The sequence below is a fragment of the Seriola aureovittata genome, chromosome 14, assembly GCF_021018895.1.
Source record: "Seriola aureovittata isolate HTS-2021-v1 ecotype China chromosome 14, ASM2101889v1, whole genome shotgun sequence".
NCBI lineage: Eukaryota > Metazoa > Chordata > Actinopteri > Carangiformes > Carangidae > Seriola > Seriola aureovittata.
The window spans coordinates 13,065,367-13,092,591 of NC_079377.1; the positions used below are offsets into that span (position 1 = coordinate 13,065,367).

At 40.3% G+C, this 27,225-nt stretch overlaps 3 protein-coding genes across 6 annotated transcripts; 2 read left to right on the forward strand and 1 right to left on the reverse strand.

Moving 5' to 3' along the window:
- Window positions 1-260: 260 nt before the first annotated feature.
- On the reverse strand, window positions 261-6,950 carry slc25a28 (solute carrier family 25 member 28). Of its 2 annotated transcripts, XM_056395418.1 has the most exons (4): window positions 6,401-6,950; window positions 3,683-3,911; window positions 2,839-2,895; window positions 261-2,315 (listed from the first exon to the last, which is right to left on the reverse strand). In XM_056395418.1, the coding sequence occupies exons 1-4, from the start codon at window positions 6,743-6,745 to the stop codon at window positions 1,759-1,761; spliced, it is 1,188 nt and encodes a 395-aa protein (XP_056251393.1). In that variant the 5' UTR covers window positions 6,746-6,950; the 3' UTR covers window positions 261-1,758. The 2 variants fall into 2 exon arrangements, with proteins under 2 accessions (XP_056251393.1, XP_056251394.1); XM_056395419.1 differs by lacking the exon at window positions 6,401-6,950 and having other exon boundaries at window positions 3,288-3,824.
- Window positions 6,951-9,814: 2,864 nt separating this feature from the next.
- Window positions 9,815-16,342, forward strand: pyroxd2 (pyridine nucleotide-disulphide oxidoreductase domain 2). The gene is made up of 16 exons (XM_056395417.1): window positions 9,815-9,971; window positions 10,343-10,362; window positions 10,491-10,584; window positions 11,025-11,098; window positions 11,238-11,393; window positions 11,634-11,787; window positions 11,925-11,986; window positions 12,069-12,166; window positions 12,284-12,425; window positions 12,529-12,663; window positions 12,745-12,817; window positions 13,622-13,775; window positions 14,397-14,548; window positions 14,877-14,983; window positions 15,321-15,441; window positions 15,735-16,342. Exons 1-16 carry the CDS (start codon window positions 9,848-9,850, stop codon window positions 15,803-15,805), a joined length of 1,737 nt encoding a protein of 578 aa, XP_056251392.1. The 5' UTR covers window positions 9,815-9,847; the 3' UTR covers window positions 15,806-16,342.
- A 970-nt stretch (window positions 16,343-17,312) lies between these two features.
- On the forward strand, window positions 17,313-27,137 carry zgc:123010 (uncharacterized protein LOC641500 homolog). Of its 3 annotated transcripts, none has more exons than XM_056395079.1 (16): window positions 17,313-17,495; window positions 20,526-20,608; window positions 20,699-20,779; window positions 20,896-20,952; window positions 21,027-21,239; window positions 21,490-21,603; window positions 22,454-22,499; window positions 22,678-22,768; window positions 22,870-23,011; window positions 23,136-23,240; window positions 23,420-23,513; window positions 23,662-23,695; window positions 23,888-23,965; window positions 24,155-24,257; window positions 24,344-24,465; window positions 24,604-27,137. In XM_056395079.1, exons 1-16 carry the CDS (start codon window positions 17,438-17,440, stop codon window positions 24,737-24,739), a joined length of 1,557 nt encoding a protein of 518 aa, XP_056251054.1. In that variant the 5' UTR covers window positions 17,313-17,437; the 3' UTR covers window positions 24,740-27,137. The 3 variants fall into 3 exon arrangements, with proteins under 3 accessions (XP_056251054.1, XP_056251055.1, XP_056251056.1); XM_056395080.1 differs by having other exon boundaries at window positions 23,891-23,965; XM_056395081.1 differs by lacking the exon at window positions 20,896-20,952.
- The last annotated feature ends 88 nt before the right edge of the window (window positions 27,138-27,225 follow it).

Consider the following 27,225-nt stretch of genomic DNA (forward strand, 5'->3'; position numbering starts at 1 on the left):
ACTGTACCTGCCTCAAACTAAAAATAAATACCTGAAAACACACACACAAACTCACCATGTGTTTCTGGTGATACACATGTGGCTTAGGGCACAACCGCCTTTTCATCCATCCCTTTCTTTGGTTTCTATTCACCAAGAAAACAAAGACTTAAAATCTTTTATACACACCCAGATTAAAATGACAATATGCAAGAATATTTTATTAAGTCATCCTACATTTAAAATAGGTACGTTTTTAAGAAATCAAAGGAGGGCTCCCATCATTTATGAGCAGTGAGTAGTGCCCCGCTGCTCAGTCTTTATTCAACGAGTGCAATTCAGTGTCAGAAACAATCAGACATCAATCGATAAGAATGACAGCTTTCATTTATGTATACTCCATGGGGGTGCAGATACATATTTTATGGGATACTGAACTTCTTTCGAGTTAAATTCTTTTGGGCACAGTGCAATGTACATAACCTTTGCTGTTGAGCACAGATATTGAAACTCAGTAGTTCACAGGCTGAAGACAGGCTCATAGCTACAGTTAATGCACAGAAATGGCCATACTAATGCTGCCGTGGTCTGCTCTGCCAAACAGGTACACAAGGCATTAATGGTGAGTATTTGTATGTTCCAAGGGTTGATTAAACACATGGGGAAATGGGGAAAACAAAAAGGTAAAGTTTCAAGTTATACATTTGCTGGAAATAAAATACAATTCAAGGAGTCAATGTAATTGAAAATAAATTAAACACACACTTCAGATACTTTAGAGCGACTGAAAACGGTATTTTTGTCAGTTACATCACAGGGAACAATCTTAAACACTGACCTTTGAAAAAATATTTGATTAATTACAGTAATTCCTTTAACTGCCAATAGCAAATCAAAAATGGAACCCCAAATCTGATCAATGGCTTTTTAACACAGTTCACTTAATCAGGCTTTAAAAGCTGGTCTTACTTTTTGCTCTTGACAATTACAGTTACCATGTTGGCAGGATTCCACTGAATTTCCACAAAGGGTATCTGGGTACAGGGCCATATCCGGAAATGATTGCGTTAAGATGACTGACAAAATGTTCTAAAGTCGCTTTTCTTTTGATTCTAAACGGCTGAAATACTTTTGACTTGTATCAAAGCAATAAGATATTTTTGCTAAAGAACTGAATGCCTGTGTGTAGGCCAAACTAGACATCAAAACAAACTTGTCTTGTCTAGGATTACTCTGAGAACTGTCTGTTATGAGAGCGCTATATTTATATATATTTAAAGGTCTGTTCATAAATCTAGAGAGGGCTTTGGAATTATAATCTTTATTTGCAAGCTCAAAGTTTGAATGGGTGAAAAAAAAAATCTGGTCCTAAGACAGCAAAATTATGAGAATTAAAAAAGAAACACTACTGCCCTCTGCTGACTACCTTTCCAAGTGAAAAATTACGTATTCTTCACATTTATCCTAAGCTTGGACAAATGTAGTGGCCACTAGAATGGTTTTAAAACATCTCCAGATTAACTAGTTCTATCGTGCTGTTTAAATTCTTTCTCACAGAAGAGAGAAACGACGTAACTCAAACCATACCTAGTCTTGAAAAAGTGTAGCAGAAATATAACTAATCCAGCTGTCTTTGAAGATGTCTTTCTTATCCGCTATGTCTGAAAGGGATGGGACAACTGAGGTGAATTTTAGTCAGATTCTATGTGCGTATTAACTTCATCTTCTCCTCACATGGAGAGCAGAGCAGTATGAGAGGGGATTAAACTGAGGAGATATCTACATCTCAGCCTCCATGTGCTGCGCTCTCCTTTTGTCATGCTGGTGCTTGGTGAGTCCATATTTGAAGAACTCATACACTGACCAGCTGATGGCTGTGGAGGGCATCTGGTAGATGACCCTTGCCTGGACTCCCTTGAAGAAGCCCTGGAGGCCGCCCAGCCTGTAAACTGTCCGGAAGGCATGGGCCAGGCCTGAGATGTGTCTGTGGGCTCCTTGGCCTTGGCCAGAAGGCAGGGAGCTGAGGGCTAGAGACTCCTGGGTGTTGAGCAGGGTCTTGCAGACGTCTAGAGGTGTGGTGGCTGCAGCTGCGATGGCTCCAGCCAAAGCTCCAGACAACATGTGGGATGAAGGATTGTACTGTCTGTGGGGGTTGAGCAGCTCCTGAAGGTACTCGTAGGTCATGAAGTGGAGCGCCTGGAAGGGCACGTTCATGGTGAGCTGGGTGGTGTAGCTGCGGTAGAACGCAGCAGGGCCCTCTTTCTGCCATATAGCGCGTACACAGTCCAACACGCCACGGTATGGTGAATTATACATCTGCATGCGCTGCTTCACAACTAGGGACATGTGGATAATGTATTGATGGAGGAGAAGACCAAATGTGATCAGAGTTGGCCAGCACAAAGGTGGAAAAGATGGAAAAAGAAAAAAGAAATTAGTGAACCATTACCTGCACAAAGTACATATAGTTTCAATAAACACACAGGAAGATGTAGTGTGTCATTTTAATAGCATTTGCAAAGACAGCTGCAGCCCATCCAACAGCTGCACATGTAGCCTACGACCAGTGTCCTTCTACTGACATGTTTGGGCAGGTGGATTAGAGGCAGCTGTGAAAGTCAATATGTGAGACTGCAGGGTTAAGGCCAACATGTGAAGGTGGTTGGCCCAGGCGTAGCACCTGCAAGTTTCTGCACTGAAATTTCTGTATGGGAAGCTCATTTTCTTTGTTTGTTTTTTTTTTTGAGAGAGAGAGAGAGAGAGAAAAAGAGAGAGAGAGAGAGAAAGAGAGAGAGAAAATGTCTTAACACCTATTCTGTGGTCAAAGTCAAATGGTGTTGTACAGTAAAATTCTCTTACCTTCAGCTGGGTTCATGGCTGCATCATGAAGCAGTGTGGCCACACACCCAGCTGCTCCTGAAATAAACACACCTCAGAAATTACTACACATTGATATAATCATGAATGAAAACAAAAGAAACTGCAGTGAAGTGGCAAAGAATGGAAATGCAACAGCAAGAACCCCGTCTGGTCATAGCCTTCACTGCCTTATTCCTAAAAAGCTGCAGATGTCATGCTCAAATCAATATATTATCAGAGCAGAACTATTGCATATCCAGCAATTTGCACAGGTACAAGCTAGTGATCACGCCTGACTAAATTCAGGAGGCCAAACCTGAGCAAAGAGAGACACCTAGTGGACAAGGCCGTTCATTGCTCTGTTTGATGGTTTGAAACCAAACCAATAAGCTTTAAAAGACAGGACCAACAGAGGAGAGAGCAGATGAGATGGGAGAAAGAGGACTTACCCAGCCTCCCACTAAACTGGAAAAGAAGGAAGAGAGAGAGTAGGGAGAACAAGGAATAAGGAAAAAGTTGACATTGAGAGCAAGGTAACCAAATTAATCTTTCTATTTTGGTAACTTTACTGAACAAATTGTTTAACTTTCCTAAAAGCTAGCAACAGATCTGGCACTTCCTTACAGTGTACAACTGTAGCTATGAAAAGGCTCTATCTAGGATTTGATGGCCTGCCAGGGGTTTTCGTGACTGGTCAGGCCACGTCTGCTCTGTATACGGATTAGGCCGAGTCAGCAGCTTCCCAGAGATCACACTGAGGGTGCTTGGTATTAGGCTTGGAGTTGATCAAGTCCTACATATCAGCCATACATGTTTATGTGTGTATATGTATGTTTTGTGATACCATTAGCCAAATGACTGTTAGCCCCTGGGTGAATGACATCACTTAGAGTCTTTTTTAGTTTCTCATAGCTGGCAAAATAGAGGGCATGGGCAGGTCCCGCCCCAACTGCTGTCACATTGAGCCCTCTCATTGGCCGCCAGACTCCCTCTGTGGCTACAATTCGGCGAAGAGCATCCATTACGTTTCTGTAGCGTGCTGCGGGGTCGGGCTGGAGGCTCTGCATTCGTGTCTGGAGAAGAGGAAAAGGTAGAATTCAACAAAGTTCAAAGTCAGCAGTGTGCTGCCTTCCCACCCACCAGAGCTAGGTATTAAGTTTCATAATATGTTCAGTGAGTTTGACCTGAATTTCATATAAAAATAGAATGTAATGTATAATTTAAGTCTTACAATATGTCTGCCTATTATAGCAAAGAACAGCACAACAATCCTGAATAGACTGCAGTGTGAATAAGGAGTCAAATGAGGGAAATGAGGTGTTCGACATTGTGCGCGTGCGTGTGAGTGTTGGTGTATATGCATAACTGAATGGAAGGAAGTTTGGAGTTGCAAGCTCCAAGGTCACAAGGGGACATAAGCTGACTTCCTGTAAGCCTCTTTTCCCACTGACCCTGAAACATACCTTTCTCTCTTCTTCCTAACACACACACGCACACTAAGATAAACAATACATTATATAAACATTATTTACAGGACAAGTGCAAGGGATCAGTGTTTCAGTCACCTGCTTTTTGGTATTTAAAGAGGGTTGTGTTGGGATGGTCTGGGTACGTGTGTCTGTCTCTAGGGAACCAGCAGTGACATAATCTCTGAATAACAAACTTCCAGTTGAATGGACAAACTTACACCCCACTGTGTGTATGCATGTAGTGCACAGGAAAAGCACACACGTCCTCATATCACTCTATACTGCAGCTGTGGAATGCAGGGCACGAAGAGAGCTAGCCAGCTGCTAGTTACTCCATATCTGCCACACAGACTCATAGCACATTCATTCACTGTCTTTGCATGAGAGTGAGGCGAGGCTGTAATGTCAATACTCTACTCCTCATTCATTCATGTCTGTCCAATACATACACATGCATGGAGGCCTTCCCAGCCATAGGTCTGCTGTGTTTATCTTTAGTATGTGTTTGGATATCTAGAGAGCAATGACCTTTGTGCTCAATGTAAACACTATTTTCACCACTTCTTTGGTGAAAACACAGAGGACTTTATGGTCTCTGTCAATACTGGAAATTCCATTCATATGTGCAGTGCAGTGTACACTCTGACAGACCTACAAATGCAACACACTTTTTTAAATCCACAACCAATTACTGGGATTTAGGATACATTACGGGGGAATGACAGTCTATTCTAAACTATAATTACACAACAATCTCTTAAGTGAGAAGCTTATCGTACAGGAGGAAAAGCCTTTATTTTGGTATAGGTGGAGACCTTTAAGAGGAAAAGCCATTTACCGTACGCAAAAAGAAAGAAATGTGTATGAACCATCTAAAATATTTCTCAAAGTCCTCCAATGTTTATTTTTCTGAAAACTGACTGACCGTTTATGGTTAGTCGACTTCATTTTGCTGAGTCATAATGCCCCAAATCTAATGTGGCTTGCTTGCTTGGCAAGATGCTGAGCTCTATTAGCAGTGTAGCAGGACACAAGAAGGGCCTGTAAACACTGGTCTTATCCTGCTTCATGGCTGCAACAGAGGCGGACTACAGGTGGAAGAGACATGGATGAAGCATTGGCTTATGAATAGTTTTTCAGCCTGACATGGACAGCTGACTTTACTAACCTCATTGTGACTTGCTCTGTTTCTCTGGTCCTCTGCCTGTCACACAAAGATCACTAGTGCATGGCTACAGCTAGCTGACCTCTTGGGTCAACAGGTTATGCCTCCTTACTGTGTTGACAGTAAAAACAGAATAGAACTAATTCATACATAACAAAGACCACATGATGAAGAACTGGTCCAGTGAAGTTGCATGACTCATGTGATCAAAAGACCTTTGCAAACAATTGGTTATGGTGTGTGAGGCAGTGGGACTGCTGCTCAGTAAAACCACCACACTTTGTGCTGGGAAAGTGGCAAATAGATGCTGCACTCTGGACTGAAAGTGCCAAATTGGCTTAAAACTGCAGTGTGATTAATTGCTATGTCTAGTAGTAATAGTGGTAGACAGGGTGTAGGTTACCAGAAACAACAACATTGAACCAGTCCATGTTTTAGTAGACAGGCAGCATAGCTTTGGTATCCCTGAACTTTTTAACTGTTGTTGCAGTTCCCCTTATTAGCTTCTCCCGTTACTTAAATTGTCCCTTTCAATTTTCCTGCACGGAAGTTAGTTATGTAACATCAGTTGAGGGTTTGACTGCAGATTGTTTTGATGTTTAGCAGTTTTATGCAACGTGTCCAAATGGGCTTAACCTAACGGTTGTCATAACTAGCCACTTAGCTAACGTTAGTCGTGCATAACTTATAATAGCATGCTAACAAGTTAGCTAGTAAGGATGTGAGACGCTAACTGAGCCGACTGACCTTGTCCTCACAGCCGTCAGCTCTGCAGCGTGTTTAGCTAATAAGCTATGCTACCAAATCACACAACACGTTGGCTACACGAATGATATCCACATAGCACAACAGAGAGAGGGGTGTGAAAGCATTGTACGTTCATTAAAAAAAGTTGTGGGTCAGCTGGTTAGCCTCTGAGCTATGCTACCTTGACACAGTCGATGGGGAACATGAGGCAGTGCTCCATGATCCCGGCCACCGCTCCAGCCAACATGTGGGTGCTAGTGGAAGCTCCCTGTGGCAAGCCCTCATAGTCTGGTTCAGAGTCCTCTGTTTCTGCATCTTGTGCACTACGGATAAAATCAACAGTCTGTAGCTCTGTCTCGCCTCCGATCCGGGGTGTCAGGCTTCCCACGATACTTTCCGAAACTCCCCAGAATCTGCCCCCCAGCCATCGAACTTCTGCCCCGGCTGAGGCACCAGCAACCCCGGGATCACCGCCTGTTGTCTCCGCTGTCATCCGACGCCTCCTCACAAATCCATCTGCTTCCATGAGAAACCGGGTAATATGTTGAGTCTCTAGGCACGAAGACTCGGCGTCTTGTGGTTGATTTCGGTCCTAAACTTGTACATTCCCTTGAGGTGGTATCTGTATCACAGCTTCTTCACTCCTACACCAGTCCCTCTCCGCCTCTATCTTTCCCAGCCAGCGTCCAGCAGGGCAGGCCGAGGCGGACACGCACACACCGAGGCAAACCGCAGGCCGCGACGAGGAACTCATCTTTCATTGGGTATTGTAGCCAAGTACTGCCCACGCTATTGGGTGATACATATGCCACTCATGATTGTATTTTGGTGAATACTTCAAACCTTGTCATGTGCCACTTGACATGGGATATTGCTGCATGGTTAGCGCATCTGTGAAAGATATCAAAAGACACACTTATAGGTCAGTGAAGGACAGTCTGAAAGACATTTTTAATTGTGAGAGGGAGCATATGGTAATGGTTTCACTTTAATTTGTTCTCATTTTAGATTTCTTTTCATGATGCCTTGTTAGTGTTGCTGTCTTGTTTTGTGCTTGATTGCATATATGAAATTTACATTTTTTGTCTAGATAAAGGAATCGAAGCAGACCAAAGTGAAGCCGCTGTATCTCTCCACAAACAAGCGTCTTTTCTATTCAATGTCCTTTGAAGACTGTCTGATGTGTATTTGTCCTCCTCCTTGGCCGACCTAACAGGTGGCAGTCTCTTGATCAGTTGGTTAATTCACACACACACACACACACACACACACACACACACACGTTTACAAATATATTGCAAAAACATGTCAAGGAACAGGGCAATATTTTGGCTATGCTGAAGTTTTATAAATTGCATTAACTTTGAAAAATTGAGCAAAAATGTTTCATTTACATTTTAAACTTAATTTCCAAAACATGACAAAGTGTTTCTGAGTAACTTGTGTCACATCAAGTGAAACCACATTTATATTTCAAAGATATTAATAAACAGACAGGACATCATGTTGCACATTACAGCAATAGCATCACAATGAAATATTATAATCTCGTTTGGATCACATAAGGGCCCCAGCAAACCGTTATATTCGTATTCATTAATCTATGAAAGATAATTTTATTAAAACCAAAGATAATACATAAAATGAAGAAATTAGAAACCAGTTGTATTTTTGTGTCATGTGACTTTGTGTGTGCCCTTCAATCTTGAAGTTAATTTTGTTTTTCTTCATTCTCCAAATGAGACTTGTTAACAATGTACTTACTCATCCCAGAAAAGGACTAAACGTGTCGTCATTGTATTACAATGAGGATGTTCAAATGTTCATCCTGCACAATAACACCTTCTCTGTTCTGCTGTGAGACAGTAGCTTATGATTTAATAATTATAAATGCTGAGAGGCCCAACATGTCCACCAGTGAACCTCTCTGCCTGGAGGCAAAGGATCGCATTTTTTTCCAGAAAATGAGGTAATTGTGTTTTGGTGCGGCGCTGTTATAACATAATTAAATTTTCTATTTTATTGCCTGGGAGAGCCTTCAAGGGCTGCAGTGTTGAATTTCTGCCGACAAAGGGGAATGAAGTGTTAATTTCTGCTTACAAGAACAAAATCTCCTGCTTCTGATCTAGTTATGGTTGATTGGCTGTTGTCTGCAGACGTTCCTTAAAGGAAAATCAAGCAGACAGCATATCAGGATCATTTCTCTTCCCTGAAACTAATGCTACTCTAATACACCAAGGGAGAGGCATGTTAGGTCTAGCAGGAAACTCTAGATCACTATAACACCTCATTTCATTCCCTCTACCAAGAGAGTGCACAATCTATACAGGCCTTAGGAATTATTTTACACTGTCTAAGCAAAACATAGTCAAAAATCTACATTATAGAGACAAGATGAGAAGATAATTTGCTTATGTTCTGCTGTGTTTGGTTGTTTTTGTGTCAGTTAACACCCTTCCTTCCTTAGATCCCAGCAGACTATCTCCCCTGTCTATTCCCTGGACTGCTGCTTAGGTCCACATCATGATCTATGGCCTCTTATCTTATTAATGCATGGTATAAGTGAACCACTAGGCCAATATGACATCTTCAACAGCAGCACTAAGAAACCATTCTATGTTAAGAGCTCATCTTAAAACTCTCAAGGTGGGCCCTTACTGTGAGACGTGTCTCAACCATTATCCAGCTCAGAGATGATGTCTTCAACTGCACTTTTTGATTATTCTATTTTTTTCATATATTTTTCATGTGTGAAAGCACCTTTACAAACCAGCCACATGTGCTTCATGGACCAAATGTTGTTTTCATACACAGACAGTTTTTTATTTAAATATTTAGCCTACATTTTTATATATCTGTAAAGAGTCTGGAAAAGGAACTCCAGAGTCTAGAAATGAATACAGTCATTTCATATCGTGGTTGCTAATCTCTTAAAGCTATTGCCAGTACCATCAAAATATTTCACACTACAACACAACATGCAAATATAATGTGAATGGAATTTGAAGTTGTTGTTGGAGCTGTTTGTAGAAAAATGGAACAACTCTGCCACCCAATGGACCAGTGCGTGATGACAAGCAGTGTGGGGCCAAACGAAGAAAAGTTGCTTCAAACTTCCACTGTTAACACATAGGTTACGGGTTAACAGTAAGATCCGATCATTCATTAAATTTTCACATTCATTTTATCTGATGACTATAACTGTGATAGATAGATAGATAGATAGATAGATAGATAGATAGATAGATAGATAGATAGATAGATAGATAGATAGATAGATAGATAGATAGATAGATAGATAGATAGATTATTTCTAGTTACTAAACACACAGAACGAACAGAAGGATATAGAGAATAGTTTGAGTCCTGGACACGCAACCTTGTAAACTGAAACAGGCCATAAATAAATCTGAAGTGATGGACCTGGTAGAAATGTCATATTACAAGTGCAGGCCTTCATCCACGCACAGTGCGTCCACATCTTCAGATCAGTTCCCCGCCCCTATCTCAGGTCAGTTTAATGAGTGGACTGCTTTGCTAGATCTAACAGGAAACCCGGATCTACTTCACGCGGCTGTAGTGGGAAAGGGGGAGGGACCGATGTGTGATCCTGCCTCAAACTCTTGCCATGGCTGCAGCGGTGTGGACTGATCGAGGACGGAGGGCTGTGACTGTTTTGGGGACAGTGACAAGATCCAGATCCAGTCACGGCGCTTTAAAATCCCAGTATGACGCGCTGGTCATCGGAGGAGGTGAGATGTGTGGATTGTTGGGAGAGAAAGTGCAGAAAACACAGCAGCTGCGACGTATGCCACGCCACATTTTGCAATATTAATGCAACGGTTCAGCAAAGTTTGCAGACGCAATTACTAAGAGTTTCTCTCTCACTTCTTAAACCTCCTTAATCCATTTTAGAAAAGTGATTTGTCTCTGTCTGCAAGTTCCCAGTTTGATCTGAATGGTTCAACTTTGGACTCATTCAAATTGACTATGAAAAAATATTATTGAAACTTACATTTGAACAAATGTCAGGAAAAAGCTTGATTGCAGAACTTTTGGTCGTTTGTATGGGGATTTAACATTTTAAAGAAAACTGTGTAACATATTTTATATTTCATTGCAGGACACAATGGACTGGTGGCAGTGAGTTCATGCAGTTGTTTCCCAACACTTACAGTATGCCATAACACATTCTGTGGATCAGCAGCAGGTTAAAGGTGTGTGTGTGTGTGTGTGTGTGTGTGTGTGTGTGTGTGTGTGTGTGTGTGTAGGCTGCCTATCTTCAGAAGGGAGGACTGAAAACAGCAGTGTTGGAGCGCAGACATGTGCTGGGAGGAGCAGCTGTCTCGGAGGAGATCTTCCCTGGTAGGGTGGTGTCAACCTAGGTCATAAAGGGTCAGTCCACCCAAATTTAACAATGGGGAAAAAAAACAACCAAACTAATAACAAACTTTTCTTAGTATAATTTTGATATAGATACAGGAAACAAGTTCAAACTCACAAAAAGCCAATTTGAAAAACTGTTGACAGTGTGTTCTGTCAGAGTAACAGAGGGACTGAAATGCACACAAAACCTCCAAAGCTATCTGCATGTCCTGATACCCCTAGAGCTAAGTGAAGAAACATGGTTTTCTGTTATTTGGGTGAACTGACCCATTAATGGTGGAATAGGTTTGATTTTGTATATACACGGCAAGCAAATCCGTGTGGGTAATACACTGTTTAGTCATTTAAAATTTTCCACGTTCATAGCTTCATACACTGTTGTTCACTTCATATAAGTTTTATAACACTCTTGTCTGCAGGTTTCCATTTTTCCAGGTGCTCCTATTTGCTCAGTTTGTTACGACCTCACATATACGCAGACCTGGAGCTCAAGGTAAATAGGGATAGTATGCAAAAAAAAAAACTGGTACAAATGTATTAATTTAGCTAATTTTAGAAAGGCTTAAACTAATAGGCCTTGTTTGCAACTGTTCACTATTTTATTGCTTTTTTCTCTGTGTATTTGTATTCAGAAACATGGGCTGAAGGTGTATATGAGAGACCCTCATGCTTTCACCCCAATGCTGGAGGAGGGGGTGAAAGGTGCTCCACCCAGGTCTCTCACCCTGGGCTCAGATCTGGCTATGAACCAGAGGGAGATCGGCAAGTTCTCACAGAAGGATGCGAAGGTGAGATAAACATTATATGATAGCCACAGCAAATGGTTGGCTGTAATATGCATGAGTGCATTTTACACTCCAGTGCATATGTGTCTAAACTCTTGTCACAGTAGTGTGAACTGAAAAAGCTCTTCACTGTCTCTTGACCATTATTTCTCCACCAGTATAAAGTTATTCTGCCATTTTTCTCAAACAACACCCACCTCTACTCTCACCCGCCTCTTCATGCATTCTTTCACTTGTACCCAGGCATTTCCAGATTTTGTTGCACACCTTGAGAAGCTAGCAGGAGCTATCCACCCTCTCTTGGATGCTCCTCCTGTTGACATTCCAGGCATCACTGCTGGATCACTCAGGAAGAGGCTGGGTGCAGCCAAAACACTGATGCCTATTGTCAAATGTGGTGCGTAGGTGGATTCATGGTTGAGAAATAAGCTTTTATATTTCTGATATCTAAATAACAAATTATTTACATATACTCATAATGCCTTCTATAGTAGCTGAGTCACAATGAGATATGTTATGTTTTTGAATTTAAAGGTCTGAAACTGGGCAGAAACATTCCAGAATTCTATGAGATTATAACTGCGCCAATAATGAAGGTTGTTACAGCTTACACAAAGTTTGGTGTTAAATGCTGTTTTCTATTTGCTGCATCATGACTAACTCTTGTTGGTGACCTAGATTCTCAATCGGTGGTTTGAGTCGGAGCCACTGAGAGCAACACTGGCAACTGATGCTGTGATAGGAGCCATGACCAGCCCAAGTAATCCTGGTAGTGGGTGAGACACGTTTCAGGGCATCCTGCAGCACAAAAAATACTCATAACTACAGATACAATTACAGAGAATTAAACAATGATGTCTAACAAATACTGATTTTATGGTCTTGCCTTGAAGTTATGTGCTCTTACACCATGTGATGGGAGAGTTGGAGAAGGAGAAAGGAGCGTGGGGGTATGTGGAGGGAGGCATGGGAGGCGTGTCTCAGGCTATTGCTAGCGCTGCTCAGTCCTACGGTGTAGACATTTTCACTGAGAAGGTAGCGTGTCTTGATTAATTATATTGACTTGTTGCTTTCTATTTTGGATTAATGGAAATTATATTCCAAACTCTGTTTATGCATATCCTTGTGTCCTTGGCAGGATGTACTACAGGTCCTGGTTGGTTCAAATGGTGCTGCCAAGGGAGTGGTGCTAAAGGATGGCACAGAGATCCACAGTAAAGTTGTTTTATCAAATGCTACCCCATATGTCACCTTCAAAAACCTCACGCCACAGGTAACAGAGAAATATAAACACCTCAGGTAATCATGGCACCAGACAGTATGGTTTATTCTGGCCTTTCTGTTTTCATTGTAGGCTGCGCTCGCTCCAGAGTTCATCAAAGCCGTAGACCAGATAGACTACACATCACCTGTCACCAAGATCAATGGTAAACCTGTTCTGTTGCGCTAATCACAAATCCTAGCTGTCTTTTATTCAAAATAGTATGTTACCACTCCAGCCTTGGAGCGTGATAATGTTTAGTGTCACAGTAAAAAATCAAAATAAGCACAATTTAAAAGAAACTTCCTCTTAAAGCTACTGGATGTGGGGCTCATAGTCTTATTTCTGCACAAGTGCTGTTTCTCCAGCCAAATGTTTCACATTTAGGTGAAACACGGCATCTTTTAGTCATTCGGTGTGTATATGTGCTGAATCACTACTTACACTTTGAAAGCTGTGAAGGTGTAAGGCAATGGAGACTTGCCAATAAGGCACAAACACATGTAGTGATTCAGGAGGGATCAGCCCTTAATCCTCCACTATTGACTGTTGCATATTATGGTACTTAAAACACAAGTTTCACAGTTTGGGGTACTATAAAACTGTGTAAAGCACACACAACACACAGATGTTTAGAGTTCTTCAGGTTCCTGTGTGGTGCTATCTGTAGCTCTGGCTTGTTAATTACAGTAGAGCCTGAGCTGCAGGGCTTTATTACACAGGAAGTCCTTACTCTCAACTGATCCTTTGCAGTGCATTGCCTCTTAAACTTAATGACAGTCTAGTCTGTTTTGTAGAAAATTATTTTAAGTCTTAGCTTTAAGGTGAATGAATTGAGCTCAAACTGGAATTCAAATATTAACTTCAACTTAAGCACACACTTTGCTACACCAGAATAGAAATGTATGTAGTGATAGATAGTCTTAGAGCAAACACTGACTCCATGTCATTTTCTCTGTTGCTTTTACAGTGGCAGTGGACAAGCTACCAAACTTCCTAGCATCTCCCACACCAGATGATAAACCTGGACCCCACCATCAGTGCTCCATTCATCTCAACTGTGAAAATGTAGAGGTACTGGAGACCGCATACAAAGACGCCATGAATGGACGTCCCTCAGTAAGGTACATATATCTTCACACTCCTACATAAGCGGGCACTTAAACACATTTAATTTGCTCTTCTTGATACATGACTGAACACATACCATACATGCAAGAGATACAACAAGAGGTAATGAGTTCTAGTTTCAAGTCCTACACTATACATAAGAGCTAGTCATGCATTTCTTACTATAGAGAATACAGGGCAAAGTGTTAGGTGTTTATTAGTATAGATTAGAGATTAACCTTGCAGCTGTAAAACCTAGTGCCTATCGCACCGCAACTTAAGTCCTTCTTTATAATGTAATTATTTAAAAACTATAACATTATGTGCCTTGCAGTAGATATTTTCTCCACACATTTATGTCAACATATCTCTGCATCAGACTTGGCTAAGGTGTTTACATATCCTTATCTTGTAACTAACACTTAGCCTTGAATTAATGTTTTATCCCCAAAACATAAGGTCTTCCAAGTATCTGTATATCATTTAATAAAGTTTGTTTGCTGGAAGACTGCTGACCACGTGATGCCCGACATCACAATCTTGAATATTCAACAGTTTTTTTCTTGATTTTCAAAATCTCACTCACTCTTTCACTTGCCACCATCTTGATTCATCATGCTTCTCTGCTCCTGTAGACCAATGCTGGAGATGACCATCCCCTCTGTGTTGGATCCTACTCTGGCTCCCCCTGGCTGCCACGTTGTGTCACTATTCACCCAGTTCACCCCCTACCACATAGAAGGCAGGGCGTGGACTGACCAGGACAGAGAGGCCTTCGCAGACACTGGTTAGACATACAAAATCATCCAGGACTTCTTATAGCACAAAGTGTTACAAAAATGCACATTGCTACTACATTTATTACTCAGGCACAAAAGTTCTAGTGTACTGCGCTTAAAGCTGATCTAAAACTGAAACATGTTTTTTTAATTATATGACGGCAAAATAAGTTAAAGACAGAAACTTACTTACAAATCTGTCGTTTTTAAATGTTTAATGGTTAAATTTAGGAAGCATTTTTTTCTGGGAATTTTTTTTTAAGGGAATGACACTTTTTTAAATGTATGCTGATCAATGATTTCTGTGATAAAGCATGAGTCTGTGTGTCTCTTTAGCATTTGACTGGGTGGAGCAATATGCCCCTGGGTTTAAGAAGTCGGTTGTGGGAAGGGACATCCTAGCTCCGCCTGACCTGGAGAGGATCTTTGGGCTCACTGGAGGGGTACACACAATACACTGTACACATTGTAAAACTGAGCAGCAATTTGAATGTTGATACACAGCTTATTTGCTTAACACAATCAACTGTTCACTGGATGAGGAAGTAATTTGCATCCTCTGTAGCATTCTATCGTTCACTATCCACTCAGGTACAGATGTGTTGTATAAGCAGTTAATGGTTCCAGACAGCTTTATCATAACCCATGAGTCAGAATCAAAGTTCACATCAACTGTGTAAAATGACATTAACTTACAGAATACATGGGCAGTGGCAGGTTCTCTTTCTATTATATCAAGAAACAAAAAGAAAAGTTAACAATTTGGTCTCTTCTTTACAGAATATCTTTCACGGATCAATGTCGCTGGACCAGCTCTACCTAGCACGACCTTTGCCCTTCCTGTCAGACTACCGTTCGCCAGTTAAAGGGCTATATCTGTGCGGCAGTGGCTGTCATCCAGGTTTGCTCTTAATGTTCAACCCTCAGATTAGTACTTATTTGCAAATGTGGCTGTCTGTTGTGCGTAGTGTAGTATACGTGCAATCATTAATGTTATGTTGTGTGGTGTTTGAAGAGCACAGTTTATGAACCTTTGATCCTTTGGATGAAATACTATCCTCACTGCTGACAATAAAGAAACAAATTAACTTGGTGATGGCTGAGTAAGCTGTTTCTGATTTTCTTACATAGAATAAGCACACAGAACAAGATTGACTAATTCTTGAACATTTTGTATGTTCAATGTTTCTCTAGGCGGTGGTGTGATGGGTTCACCTGGCTGGAACGCAGCGCTCACTGTCATGGCTGACCTGAAACGCCACTGAAACATCAGACAGCATCAGTGTGTGGTCAGCTCAACAAGGTTCAGCCTCTCTTTTGTTTGATTCGTATGAATGTGACTAGTTTGAGCAATACATTTCTACACTCACTTCATCTAACTATTTGATGAGTCGTCCCTCCACCATATTATGTTGTGCATTGTGTTTGTAAGAGAAAAAGGGGATTAATGTTTGATTTAATGATACACCTGACATGGGATGAAAGAGACAGGGAGAGGCTCAATAAAACAGGATTTCAAGCTCAGTGTATTGGATGCTGGATATCACTCTTGATATTAAACATTAGTGCAATATTGCCACACAAAATCCTGGTGTGACGACACTCGTGAAATCATCTATAATTGAGCCAACAGAAAATCATGAAAACGGAACCAACACAACATTAATGTTGAAGTCAAATGCAATTTTAGAATTACTGATATTTGACTTTATCAAATGAATTAAAACTGAGGTGTAATCATGGAAATGACAATGGAACTTTTTACAACTTTGTATGAATAAATTCAAATGAATTCAAGCAAATGTGTGTCACTTTCATTAAACTATGCAGAATTTTTACTGGTGTACTTTATGCTGCGTTCATTCAACTGGGATTGACGTGTCATTTTAGTATATCAGGGTAGAAATCTAATAGATTTTTTCATAGAAGACATTATGACTTGTCTTTGTAGGAAACATAGGAGTTAGTAATAACATTAACCATGGCTTTGTTCTATTCAAGTATACCAGTAAGTACCATGACCCACATAGGGTTATGTGGAGGGGGGCATAGGAGGCATGTAACAACACTTATCAGTGTTAGAATTAAATTAATGTTAGATGACTATTTCAAGGAATGTGGCCTAATGGGTCTTATACTTTCTTCAAAGTTAAATACTCTTACAGGAAACCATTAGTATAATTTTTTTCTGATGATAGCGTTAGTCCAAGGACCAATATATTAGTCAATATTGACCAATAGCAAAATTGTTTCCCTCCTGGGCATTTATCTATATATCTATACACCTGTTGATCTAGAATGACAATAAAGACTCTGCAAACCAAAAGCACCCTAAAAATGACCTTAAACATTCTTAACTCGAGGTTAATTTACTAGATTTATTCCAGAGCCTTTAACATGAGATCTGTCTGAAAGCTCTAGAAGACACCTAGTAAGTGAACCTTGAGTTAATAATTTTTTCTTCAACCCCTACACACAAATTTATAGGTCTATATACTTGCATTTTTTTCACTTGTGACAGTAAGTTATACAAAATATCTTATTATAATTATAGAATATATGTAAGTGGAATTAAATAAATCATCATCACACTCAATATTATAATTCTTAATTATTGATCAGAGCACTATACATTTATATACTGTATAATACACGTCATCCTTTGTTGGTACCAGTCCCTATGAAACCGTTCAATAATCGATGATGGTGTCCTGTGCCTTTAAGACGCTGCTCAGGGTGGACCCGGCGTCAATGCTTGACGCTCAGGAAGTGGACTAAACCACCAAAGATTCCCGCAGATTCGATAGCGATTGTCCCGATTGTAACAAACGTGTCCAGACTGACCCAAACATTTGTTTAAATCGTTTTTTGTGGGATACTTGAGACGATAATGCTGGATGGTTGCGCTCATGAAATTCACCAGAGATATATGCAGGCTCTTGGGACTCGGGAGCGGTAAGAAACGTCCCACTTTTCAAAACTTTATAAACTCATTCTCAACTTAAATCGATCACTTAAGTGTTAGTAAACCGCGTGAGACAATAAAAGTGTAGATAGTATTTAACACTTGGTCTATTAAACTGTAAATTTGTGATAGTAGTTCGCAGATGTCTTTGTCGTTGAGTTCAAATTCAGTCCTTGGTAAAACAATGAAAGTTCCCCTCTTGCCAGTTACACCCTGGCTTGCACCACTTCCAAGTTTGCGCAGTTGGTGCCATAAAGTTGTTGTAATCTCGTATTTATTAAAACGCACGCATTCATAAGGCGAGTAATAACACAACTAACAAGTGTAATTATGACTTGTTTAGCAGGGGATTTGCATAAAAGACCAAAACTAAAGGGGATTGTAAGTACTTTCTCTGGTACATGTTGGTATGGTAACAATGCCTCAAATAGGTGGCAAAAGCCCCTTAGCCCAGAACACGGTACGTGGTATATCTAGAATTATATGAGCATCAAATTGTGTATTTTTTAATGCCCATTGTCATTGCCCAGACATTGTTCCTCTTCTTGATTCTCCGTGTGTGTTTAGTTTCCTAATAATACTTACAGCAGGCTAGTTTACTGACTTAACGTCAAAACCACATCAGAGGCAGCAGAGCATCCTAGAAAGCCTCTTTCAGCACCTTGTTAAAGATGATATCATACCTAATCTATAAAATGTATTTTTGAATCTGTTGCTTCTTTAAATATGACGTTTTCGGGTTATTATTAGTCAATAATGGGGTCAGACTAACTTACATCAGAGATAAGACTGATTACATTTCTTGTTTTTTTCTTCTTTGAGATGAAGACCTGTCATTTCACAAGTTGTCCTTGCCATGCTAACTTTGTAAACACTCAACTCTGTCCACAACAGTTGTGCCTTGCAGCCATGGCCTTTGATGAAGAATGACTGATGATTTACTGAGCTTGTTACCATTTTAATTGCCGTGTAAACACTTGTGTTGTTAGTCACTTTTAGAAAATCACAGAAAATCACTAAAACCACTGACACATCAGGTTGTGATGATTGATTTAATGATAAGCTTATGTTTTCTCTCTTGCTCTCTTTGTCTCTCACTTGGTAATGCCTTGTTAAAGAACTAAAAAAAGAGCTGTGAAGCAGATTTTCTGGTTAAAGCTCCAGTCCATGATGATACACTATTATTTTTGCATTCCTGTGGAAAGAGCTCACCTTTCAGCTCAACACTAATTTAGGCAGTCTCCTCGAAGGGGAGAAACAGAGACTCTTTTGTTGCTTTTGTCCACAGATCTTGGACCATTTATTTGTTAGGATTTATTTGAAGAGATTTAGCAAAAGCCTGGTTGAGCTAATGGGATGGAGCTGTGCTTTAGGTGTGGGTGTTTTTTGACATCTGAGTAGTGAGCTGGACACAGACAGCTGAAATTCCTTCCACTTTCTATGTATGTACAGAGACACTAACTCTCTTTGATGGTAAAATGGTAAACTCTTAAACCAAAGCCAAGTAGACTCAGAGTGATAGATGCGAAAAAATGTAGTGGAATGTACATAGCTGATTTGGGCTAGGTTAAGTTAGGTAGTGACTTTTGTTGTTAGCACTGTCTAAAATGTTGACCAGATCGCAGTACCCTGGGAAATATAGAAATCGAGAGATAATGAGGATGTCTTCCTTTGCCCACAAGTGATGTAGTATGCAATATGTAAAAAAAAAAACGCATTGCACAGTTGGAGAGTCGCAGCCACTGTCATCATTGCCTCACGAGTCACAACATGAGTCACAGACCAAGTTTGAATATGTCACTACTGAGGAAATCTTTGCTGAACAAATGGAAATATGACACCACATAGATTCCTGCATGGTCCAGTGATATGTTTCCTTTTGTGTTGCCATTAGTCTGCTGCCATTGGACCTAAATCAGCTACAGGGTTCTGGTTTGACCTGATCAATGCCGCCCCAACGCACACACACACACACACACACACAAACACACAAACACACAGGATCTGACATCCAGGGCAGTGTGTTGTTTTTCAGTCAAGTTTCTACGAAAAGATATGGCGTTTTCAAACAGCAGTGCCCAAGGCAGCTGTGTGTTGCATGTTAGGCCTGTGGCAGTGGAAAAGTTAGAGTAAACATCTCTCTCTCTCTCTCTCTCTCTCTGTCTCTCTCAAGACCAAAAAGAAAGAAAGACACAACCTGAATCAATCTCACTGAGCACTTTTCTGTACTGTGTGCATATTTATCTCATGTTGAGCTATCCAGGTTCTTATTATAAGACAGCATTACAGAATCCTTCCTGTCTCCACTTAGCTTTTTCTTATCAAAGGTCATACTGGTTTGACTTCAAAGTAAATTAGGAAGAAGAGAACATGTTTATTTACCACCCACACGAACAAGGGGTTTTTTTTTTTTTTTTTGGTTGTCAAGTTAGGACACTAGCATTGCGGCATACTTGTAGATGTGCAAATATTTAAGTATAGTTACTAATATCTTGTACAGGGCAACAATATTGCAAAGCACCATTATGTTATTATCAAGTCAAATTATGAACAATACTTTTTGTATCTTTTCGTCAGGGATATCCTCAGTATCATGGATACTTGACCTTTTATTCAGCCTGATGGTATGTTGAAGATTTGCATTGGATGTAGACGCAAAGAGAAGCGAGTCATCAGCTCAAATGATAATGCTGCCCATCTCATCTCATATTTCACAGGCATCAAGCATTATGCATTTTCACTGTGTAGAGAAATGTATAGAAATGTATTGAAATGTATGTGTTTAAGCTGTGTTGCACAGCTGAACAATAGATGGTGGTCTTACCTTGCTACACATTACCATGTAATAGAATATAAGTAAAGACTTGCTGAGTGGACTTTTCCCTATACACTGAATCATTATAGGAACAAGAGTCATATTAAGAGATTTTCTTTGATAGAAAATACTGAGAAAAATGAGGACAGCAGAAGACAGTGTAATCAGGTTCTTAGGAGCTGATGTGCTGTGTATTTCCCAATAGGTCCCGCTGTCCAGCAGCAGGAGGAGCAGATGGACTGTGGTGCTGCAACCCCTGACCCAAGTGATGATGCCACTTTGTTACAGGTAAACAAATAGTGTCACTGTGACAGTGGCAATGTCAGGACTGAAAGAGGGAAGGTACAACATGCAATGTTGAACTGTGTGTTTGTTTAGGATGCATTAAATGGAGAGGAGGATTTGAGTGAGGAGGAGAAGGTCAGACGGAAGGCCGAGCGACGCAAAGCCAAGAGGAAGGTGAGCACACAAATCCTTACACCCCTTAAAGATCCTTATTTGTTGCAATTTTTAATAAGTAAAGTCGATTGTACTACGTATGGCTGGTGATGTGTTAAGTACTGCATCTGTTTCAGCGCCGTCGAAAACGCAAGAAGCAGGAGCAGGTTAAGCAAAATGAGAGTGTTGAGCAGGTAACGGTCACATTACCGAAATGCATTTGCCTTTGGTGTGAATAGCCGGATAATTTAATGCTCTGACACATTAGGACGATGAAGACGAGGATGGAGGTGCAGAGTCTGAACTGGATGAAAGCGAGTCAGAAGCAGAGGTTGGTGCTGAAGAGGAGAAACAAAGAGTGCAAAAAGAGGAGAACAAGGAGGCAAAAACATCTGCCTCACAGAAAAGCGCTGCTACTCCAGTAGTGGCTACTTCAGGAATCAAAGGAAATCAGAAGAGCCAAGCCAGAACCACTGAAGAGGTACTGCAATACTATGCATGTACGACTCCTCTGTTGCTGTCATTTCTAGTCATTGGCCATTGGTGCTCAAAAGTAAAAGGTTTTAACTCCAACCAAATACTGTAGTAGAAAATATCACTGTTATATATCAACTTTAGTTTAAGTAAATTAATCAGTTGGTGTGCTATTTGTTTTAAATGAAAGCCTGTACTTTTGTAGGCCTGGAAGATACATGACTGAACACCAATGTCTGACTTTCTGTGTTCCACAGGAGCCTGAGTGGGATGTGAGCAGTGCCTTCTTTGCTAATGCTGCTAGCCATATCAAACCCAAAGGATCAAGTCGCAAGTCCAAAGAAAACAAGGAGAATGAGGCCAGGAGAGAGGTGAATGAAAGCTAATGGTTAATGTAAGATTAGTAGGTATAGCATTAGCTAGAGCTCCCATCACAAGTGTCCCCTGTTTTTATTGTGGCAGCAGTGTGTTTCTCCGGCAATTCCAAAGTCTCATCTGTGGAAAAGTGAACTTTGGCCCATGAAAGCTTTTATAATAGTTGTTGGAGTCTCTCTCTCTTTCTCCCTCTCTTTCTGTGTGTGTGTAAACATGTCTTTCTATGGTTGTGTGGACAAGCTTTGGTTTGATACCACCATTGTGAAGACATTTTGGTTGGTCCTCACAACTTCAAAGCCCTGTTAGGGTAAGGGTTGGGGTTGGGCATTTATTTCTGATGGTGCAGTTAGGGAAAAGGGCTAGGGAAAGCATTATATAAACCTGTGTCCTCATCACTTACATAAGGTGTGTGTGTGTGTGTGTGTGTGTGTGTGTGTGTGTGTGTGTGTGTGTGTGTGTGTGTGTGTGTGTGTGTGTGTGTGTGTGTGTGTGTGTGTGTGTGTGTTGACCTATTATATCTGAGCTGTAGAATGACACTCAGACCTTGGTCACTGGTGTCTTTAGGTAGGCTAATTAATTGCTTTAGTCGTTAAAATAAGTCTATATTTGCATCTGTCAATAACAAAACTAAGTAAATGCATAAACCTAAAATACTCATCCAGCTGCTAGAAATTTAGATATTGTTTCTGCCGTTAAAAAAAATCATACATGTTCATATGTATTCTTTTATCAGCAGTAAATGTATGTATGCATAGTCTATGCTATTGAGAATGATCAGAACTTAATGATCAAGTACATTTTCAGAGCTGTAAATATGAACGGAACAAAATCATATTTTTCTTACAGACAAATGGAACTGACACCATAATGAAGAAAAGCGCATCACTGACAGGTAAAGAATGATTTCTGAATAGCAAGTTAAATAAACAGCCATTTTGAGCATTGGAGGAAATTATTGATTACACGTTCCTTTGTACAACCATGTCAGAGTGCAGCACTGCATTCAGTTGAGCTCTCAGGCGACTGTTCGCCAGATAATTATTTACAAACATTTTTTACCTTTCTCACAGAAAAAGGGATAAAACTGGTGCAAGAGGGGCAGTATGCACAAGCAGTCACTATGTTTACAGAAGCCATCAAAATTGATCCAAAGGATAACAGGTATGTCACCTGTGGTCATTAATTGTTTAATAAATAGGAAGTACATACATGTTAGATACATGTAGCATAATCTTTTTGCAATTTTAATGTACGTCCTGTAGGTTCTTTGGGAATCGGTCCTATTGCTATTACTGCTTGGAACAGTACCCTCAGGCCCTGGCAGACGCTGAACGCTCCATTCAGCTGGCCCCAGACTGGCCAAAAGGACACTTCCGAAAGGGAAGTGCTCTCATGGGCATGAAGGTGGGTACATGCTACTGTGGTCTTGGGATATAACATGTAATCAAAAAAATATCTGCTGAATAGATTCATATTTAAGCTGTTGTGGTTAGATTAGCCTGTGCTAACTCATTTGTTTGTGTTGTAGCGGTACAGTGAGGCAGAGAAGGCTATGGAGCAGGTGCTGAAACTGGACAAAGACTGTGAGGAGGCTGTCACTGACCTCTTTAACTGTAAAGTGCTGCAGTTAATGGTAAATACACCTACAAAGTGGCAAAGCCTGTAAGATTTGGAGCTACTAATGTAAACACCCAAAACTTTCCTTTTCAGAAGCAACATTAAGTTAGTAAACTAGTAATCTTGATTTAAATTTTAGTTCCTTTGATTGTATTTTTATGACTGGTTATTAATTTTACTCTGTTCTTTCTTCAGGAGCTTGGGTTTGAAGAAATGCAAAGTGTCCATCTTCTGGAGAAATTTTCAACTGTGCAGGCAGTTCTGGCAGCTTGTTCTGATGCTGCCAGGGGTAAGACTACATGTACATATTTTATAAAAAGGGTCTGCAGTTTCTCTTTGTAATACTAAAGAGCAGTAATGTATAGTATAGGCTATATGCTGAAATCTTACAGCCATTTTCTGTATATGCTATTGATGTAATTCTTCTTGTTTTCCAGCTGGGAACCAAGATCCATCAGTTGTGCAACCAGGGTGGGTACAAACCGAAGCTAGGGGTCAGAAGGGTTAGAAGCCTCTGTTGTGGCTAAAATGTATTTTGTTCATCTCAGTTTTTGCTTCTGTCTTTATAGGTTGCCACACTTTAAGTGTGCTTTTGAGAAGTATTGACAATTTATGTTATTTTATTGCTTTTAGTCACATTCTGTCTCTTTCTCTTTCCCTCAGAAGCCCTTGCCCATCTCTGTGGGTAGGAAATGTGACGACTGAGCTAACTGAGAAACACCTGCGGGACCTTTTTAAAATGTATGACCCTAGTCTAGCAAAATATTTCATGTTAATGATAAAAATTAAATGCAGACCAGTAATTCAATAAGTTAACAGACATTTTGGCAAACACTGGTGGTATTAGCTCTTTGAACAGAAACATGGAAATCTAATATTGAACCAAGGTGGTTGTTGACTTTTCTGTTAAGTTGTTGCTTTCCATTGTAGGTATGGTGAGATAGAGAGTATCCGTGTGCTGCATGAGAGATTCTGTGCCTTTGTGAACTTCAAGAATGCAAACATGGCAGCACGTGCCATGGAGAAACTAAATGTATGTATTTGATTCCCCTCTTAATCTTGTGGCTGTTTTTAAAGAACATGTTTACAGACTTACAGCATGTATGTTTCCTCTTACAGGGTTATTGTATTGAGAACACACGTTTAGTGGTGCGTTATCCTGACCGTCGCACTCAAAGGGTCCTTCCCATTCCACTTAAGACCTGTCTCCCTGTCACACAGCAGGCAGGGGCAGCTGCTGGGTAAGAAGCAGTTCAGCCTCAGTGTAGGAACTCTGAGCCACTGAAATTATACAGTGAGGCTAACGTTATGATTGCTCCTATACTTAATGTGCTTTCCCTATATCTTTCTCTACTTATGTCACCTTCCTCTCTTCCCAGACCTCGACGACGTGGCCCAGTGAACGGAGACGAGTGTTACTTCTGGAGAACCACAGGCTGCCATTTTGGGGACAAATGTCGCTACAAACACATTCCTGATCAGAAAGGCAAGGACAGGAAGCCCTGGCAGCCTTGAACTCAGTTTACCCCTTTGCCTCAGTAATATGCAGGAAACTGGGATACACAGACTGAGCCAAAGGAGCCGGTACTTACAGGACCAGGTTCTCTGGGTTAAGAATATTAACTGTGGCAGAATGGACCAGCACTCAAGGGTGGAATAGTGACACATGTACCACAGAGGACTGGAAGCATGAAGGTTTTTATTTCAACCAAAGACTTTCCTGGATGAAATTGCTCAATAGTAAAACATTAACCAGAAGGGAGCAACAAAATCACCAGATGTAGTCTCAGTTTTGGATGAAAACCTTCATATTTGTAGCCCTTCATGGTACACAGGTGACCTATTCCTGCTTTAAGAGATACAACCTAACTTCACAGGCCTACAACAGAAGGAGGAAGTGAAACTGCCTGGGTTCACTACTGGGGGGAAGAAGTAATGGCACTGTCATTTAAAGAAGTGATGAAAGGTATCAGTATGGATTTTTCAGGCCAAGGTTCTTCAGTGATTATCCTGGGGACCTTCCTTCTTTAGAAATTCCATCGCAAAGCAGTGTTCCTCCCCATTTTTTAAGTACAGTAACTTTATCATTACTTTAATTGGCAGTTTGTGAACTTGATTTTTAACAGTTAAAGTTTATCCGTAGTTCACAACTGCTCACGTCAGTCTGTGGTTCATAGTGGGGCTTCATTTCCTACTTCTTGCTTCTGTTCAAATATCAGCACATTGTCCACTAGACCAAAGACATACTAAGAGACGTACCTGTCATTTCAGTACCTCCCCTATGCAGATGAGGTTTTTGTTTTAGCCAGTAAACTACAGAGACCCAGAGAGGTGCCTTTATAATGTTCTATGTAGCCTTAGTTAAGATGATCAAACTGAAATTGAGGGATTGCAGGATTGTATGTATTAATGCATGAATTAGGTGTATTAAATTAGGTATAAGGTATAGGTGAAAGATTTAACACACTCACTGCATGAGTTGAGACTCATTGTCGTTCATAACAATACTTGTAGGTTGTATAAGAAGCAATAGAAGCACCTGACAATATCATGCAATCCAGTAGAATAAGTGCTAGTGTTATGAAGATAATGTTTTTGGTGAGACTGTCTGAGATGAGTTGTTTTAACACTATCGCAATTTTGAGGCCAAGGTTTTTGGTTTTCTTGTATTAGATTGCATGAAGTGTCAGGTGTGACGTTCTTCTCTTCTCCCTGTTTAGTGGACTATAAGAAAGATAGTTGAGGCACTTATCTCTGTACCCCATGCAAAACACAGCTTTCATTCATTCATTTATCTCAGCATTAAAGTAGACAACAGTAAACATCACAATGCTTTACGTCTATCCAAAAGTTCCAACTTGATATTCAGTTCTTTGTCAGACACACACACCCACCAGCTCTGGCAGAAGTAGTCGGTTTTTGTAGGTTGATTATATCTATGACAGACATGACGACATCACTGATAAACTAGTATAAGACAGTGCCTTACAAATATTCATGCTCAATGGATTGTGTCACACACATATCCATGAATGTGTGTGTGCACATGACTAGCAGACCTTTTGAACCTTGACAAGCAGTGTTTTTGACCTAACGGCCTCCATTCCAGTATTTCAGTGAACCAAAGAATGCCTCATCTGATGGCTCTGCACTGAAAACAAACTAATTCTTTTGTGAGTTTCAACACTAGACAGTGCATTAAAACCTTTTGGCATGAATCTGTATCATCCACTAGACAACAATTAGTGCTACAACACCTGGATTAAGTCCACACTACATTAACTAGTAAACTATGCACAGCATAGCAAGAGTATTTATTATCTTATTTATACCTACGTTTTTTTCTTTCTTTTTTACCACATACTTTGAGGCTTGAGCTTTTTACAGTTGTGCTTTTACATTATGGCAGGTGAAATAAAAGGCCACTCCTCTGCTTATTTCTGACTTTAGAGGCAAATGTTACTAAAAAAACATTTGGTGCAAATACTGTCACATGCTGCACTTCTGCTTTTCTTGTAATACTTTCTGTCTTGTGGCTACAACTTGTAAAAAAGGAATTGGACACCAAACCTTCAGACTGCACATGCAGATTTAACTTGTTTCTTATTTGATTGGTGCTGTTAACTATGGTTGCACAATGTATTTAATTTTTCAGACTTGAAAAGTATTGGATATTACCATGGGATTTTAATCGCATTTTACATGTATTTCAATTTGGACAAAGGATATCCCTAGGTCTAATGTCATCTTAGTCTTTTACCCACTTTCAAACTATTTCAGGAAAATGCATTTTTATCTTGATGTACACACTGATAACCGGAGCACTGCAATCCTGTTAATCCCCCAAATATTTTGTATTGTCGCACTGCAAAAAAAGAGTATTTTATATTTAATAAACGAACCACCCATCCCATTTCTGAGTCTCTCCATGCATAATGGCACAAACTGAGTGTTAAATGTCTAATGTATGCAGTTATTCTACTAAAATGTCATAAACATAG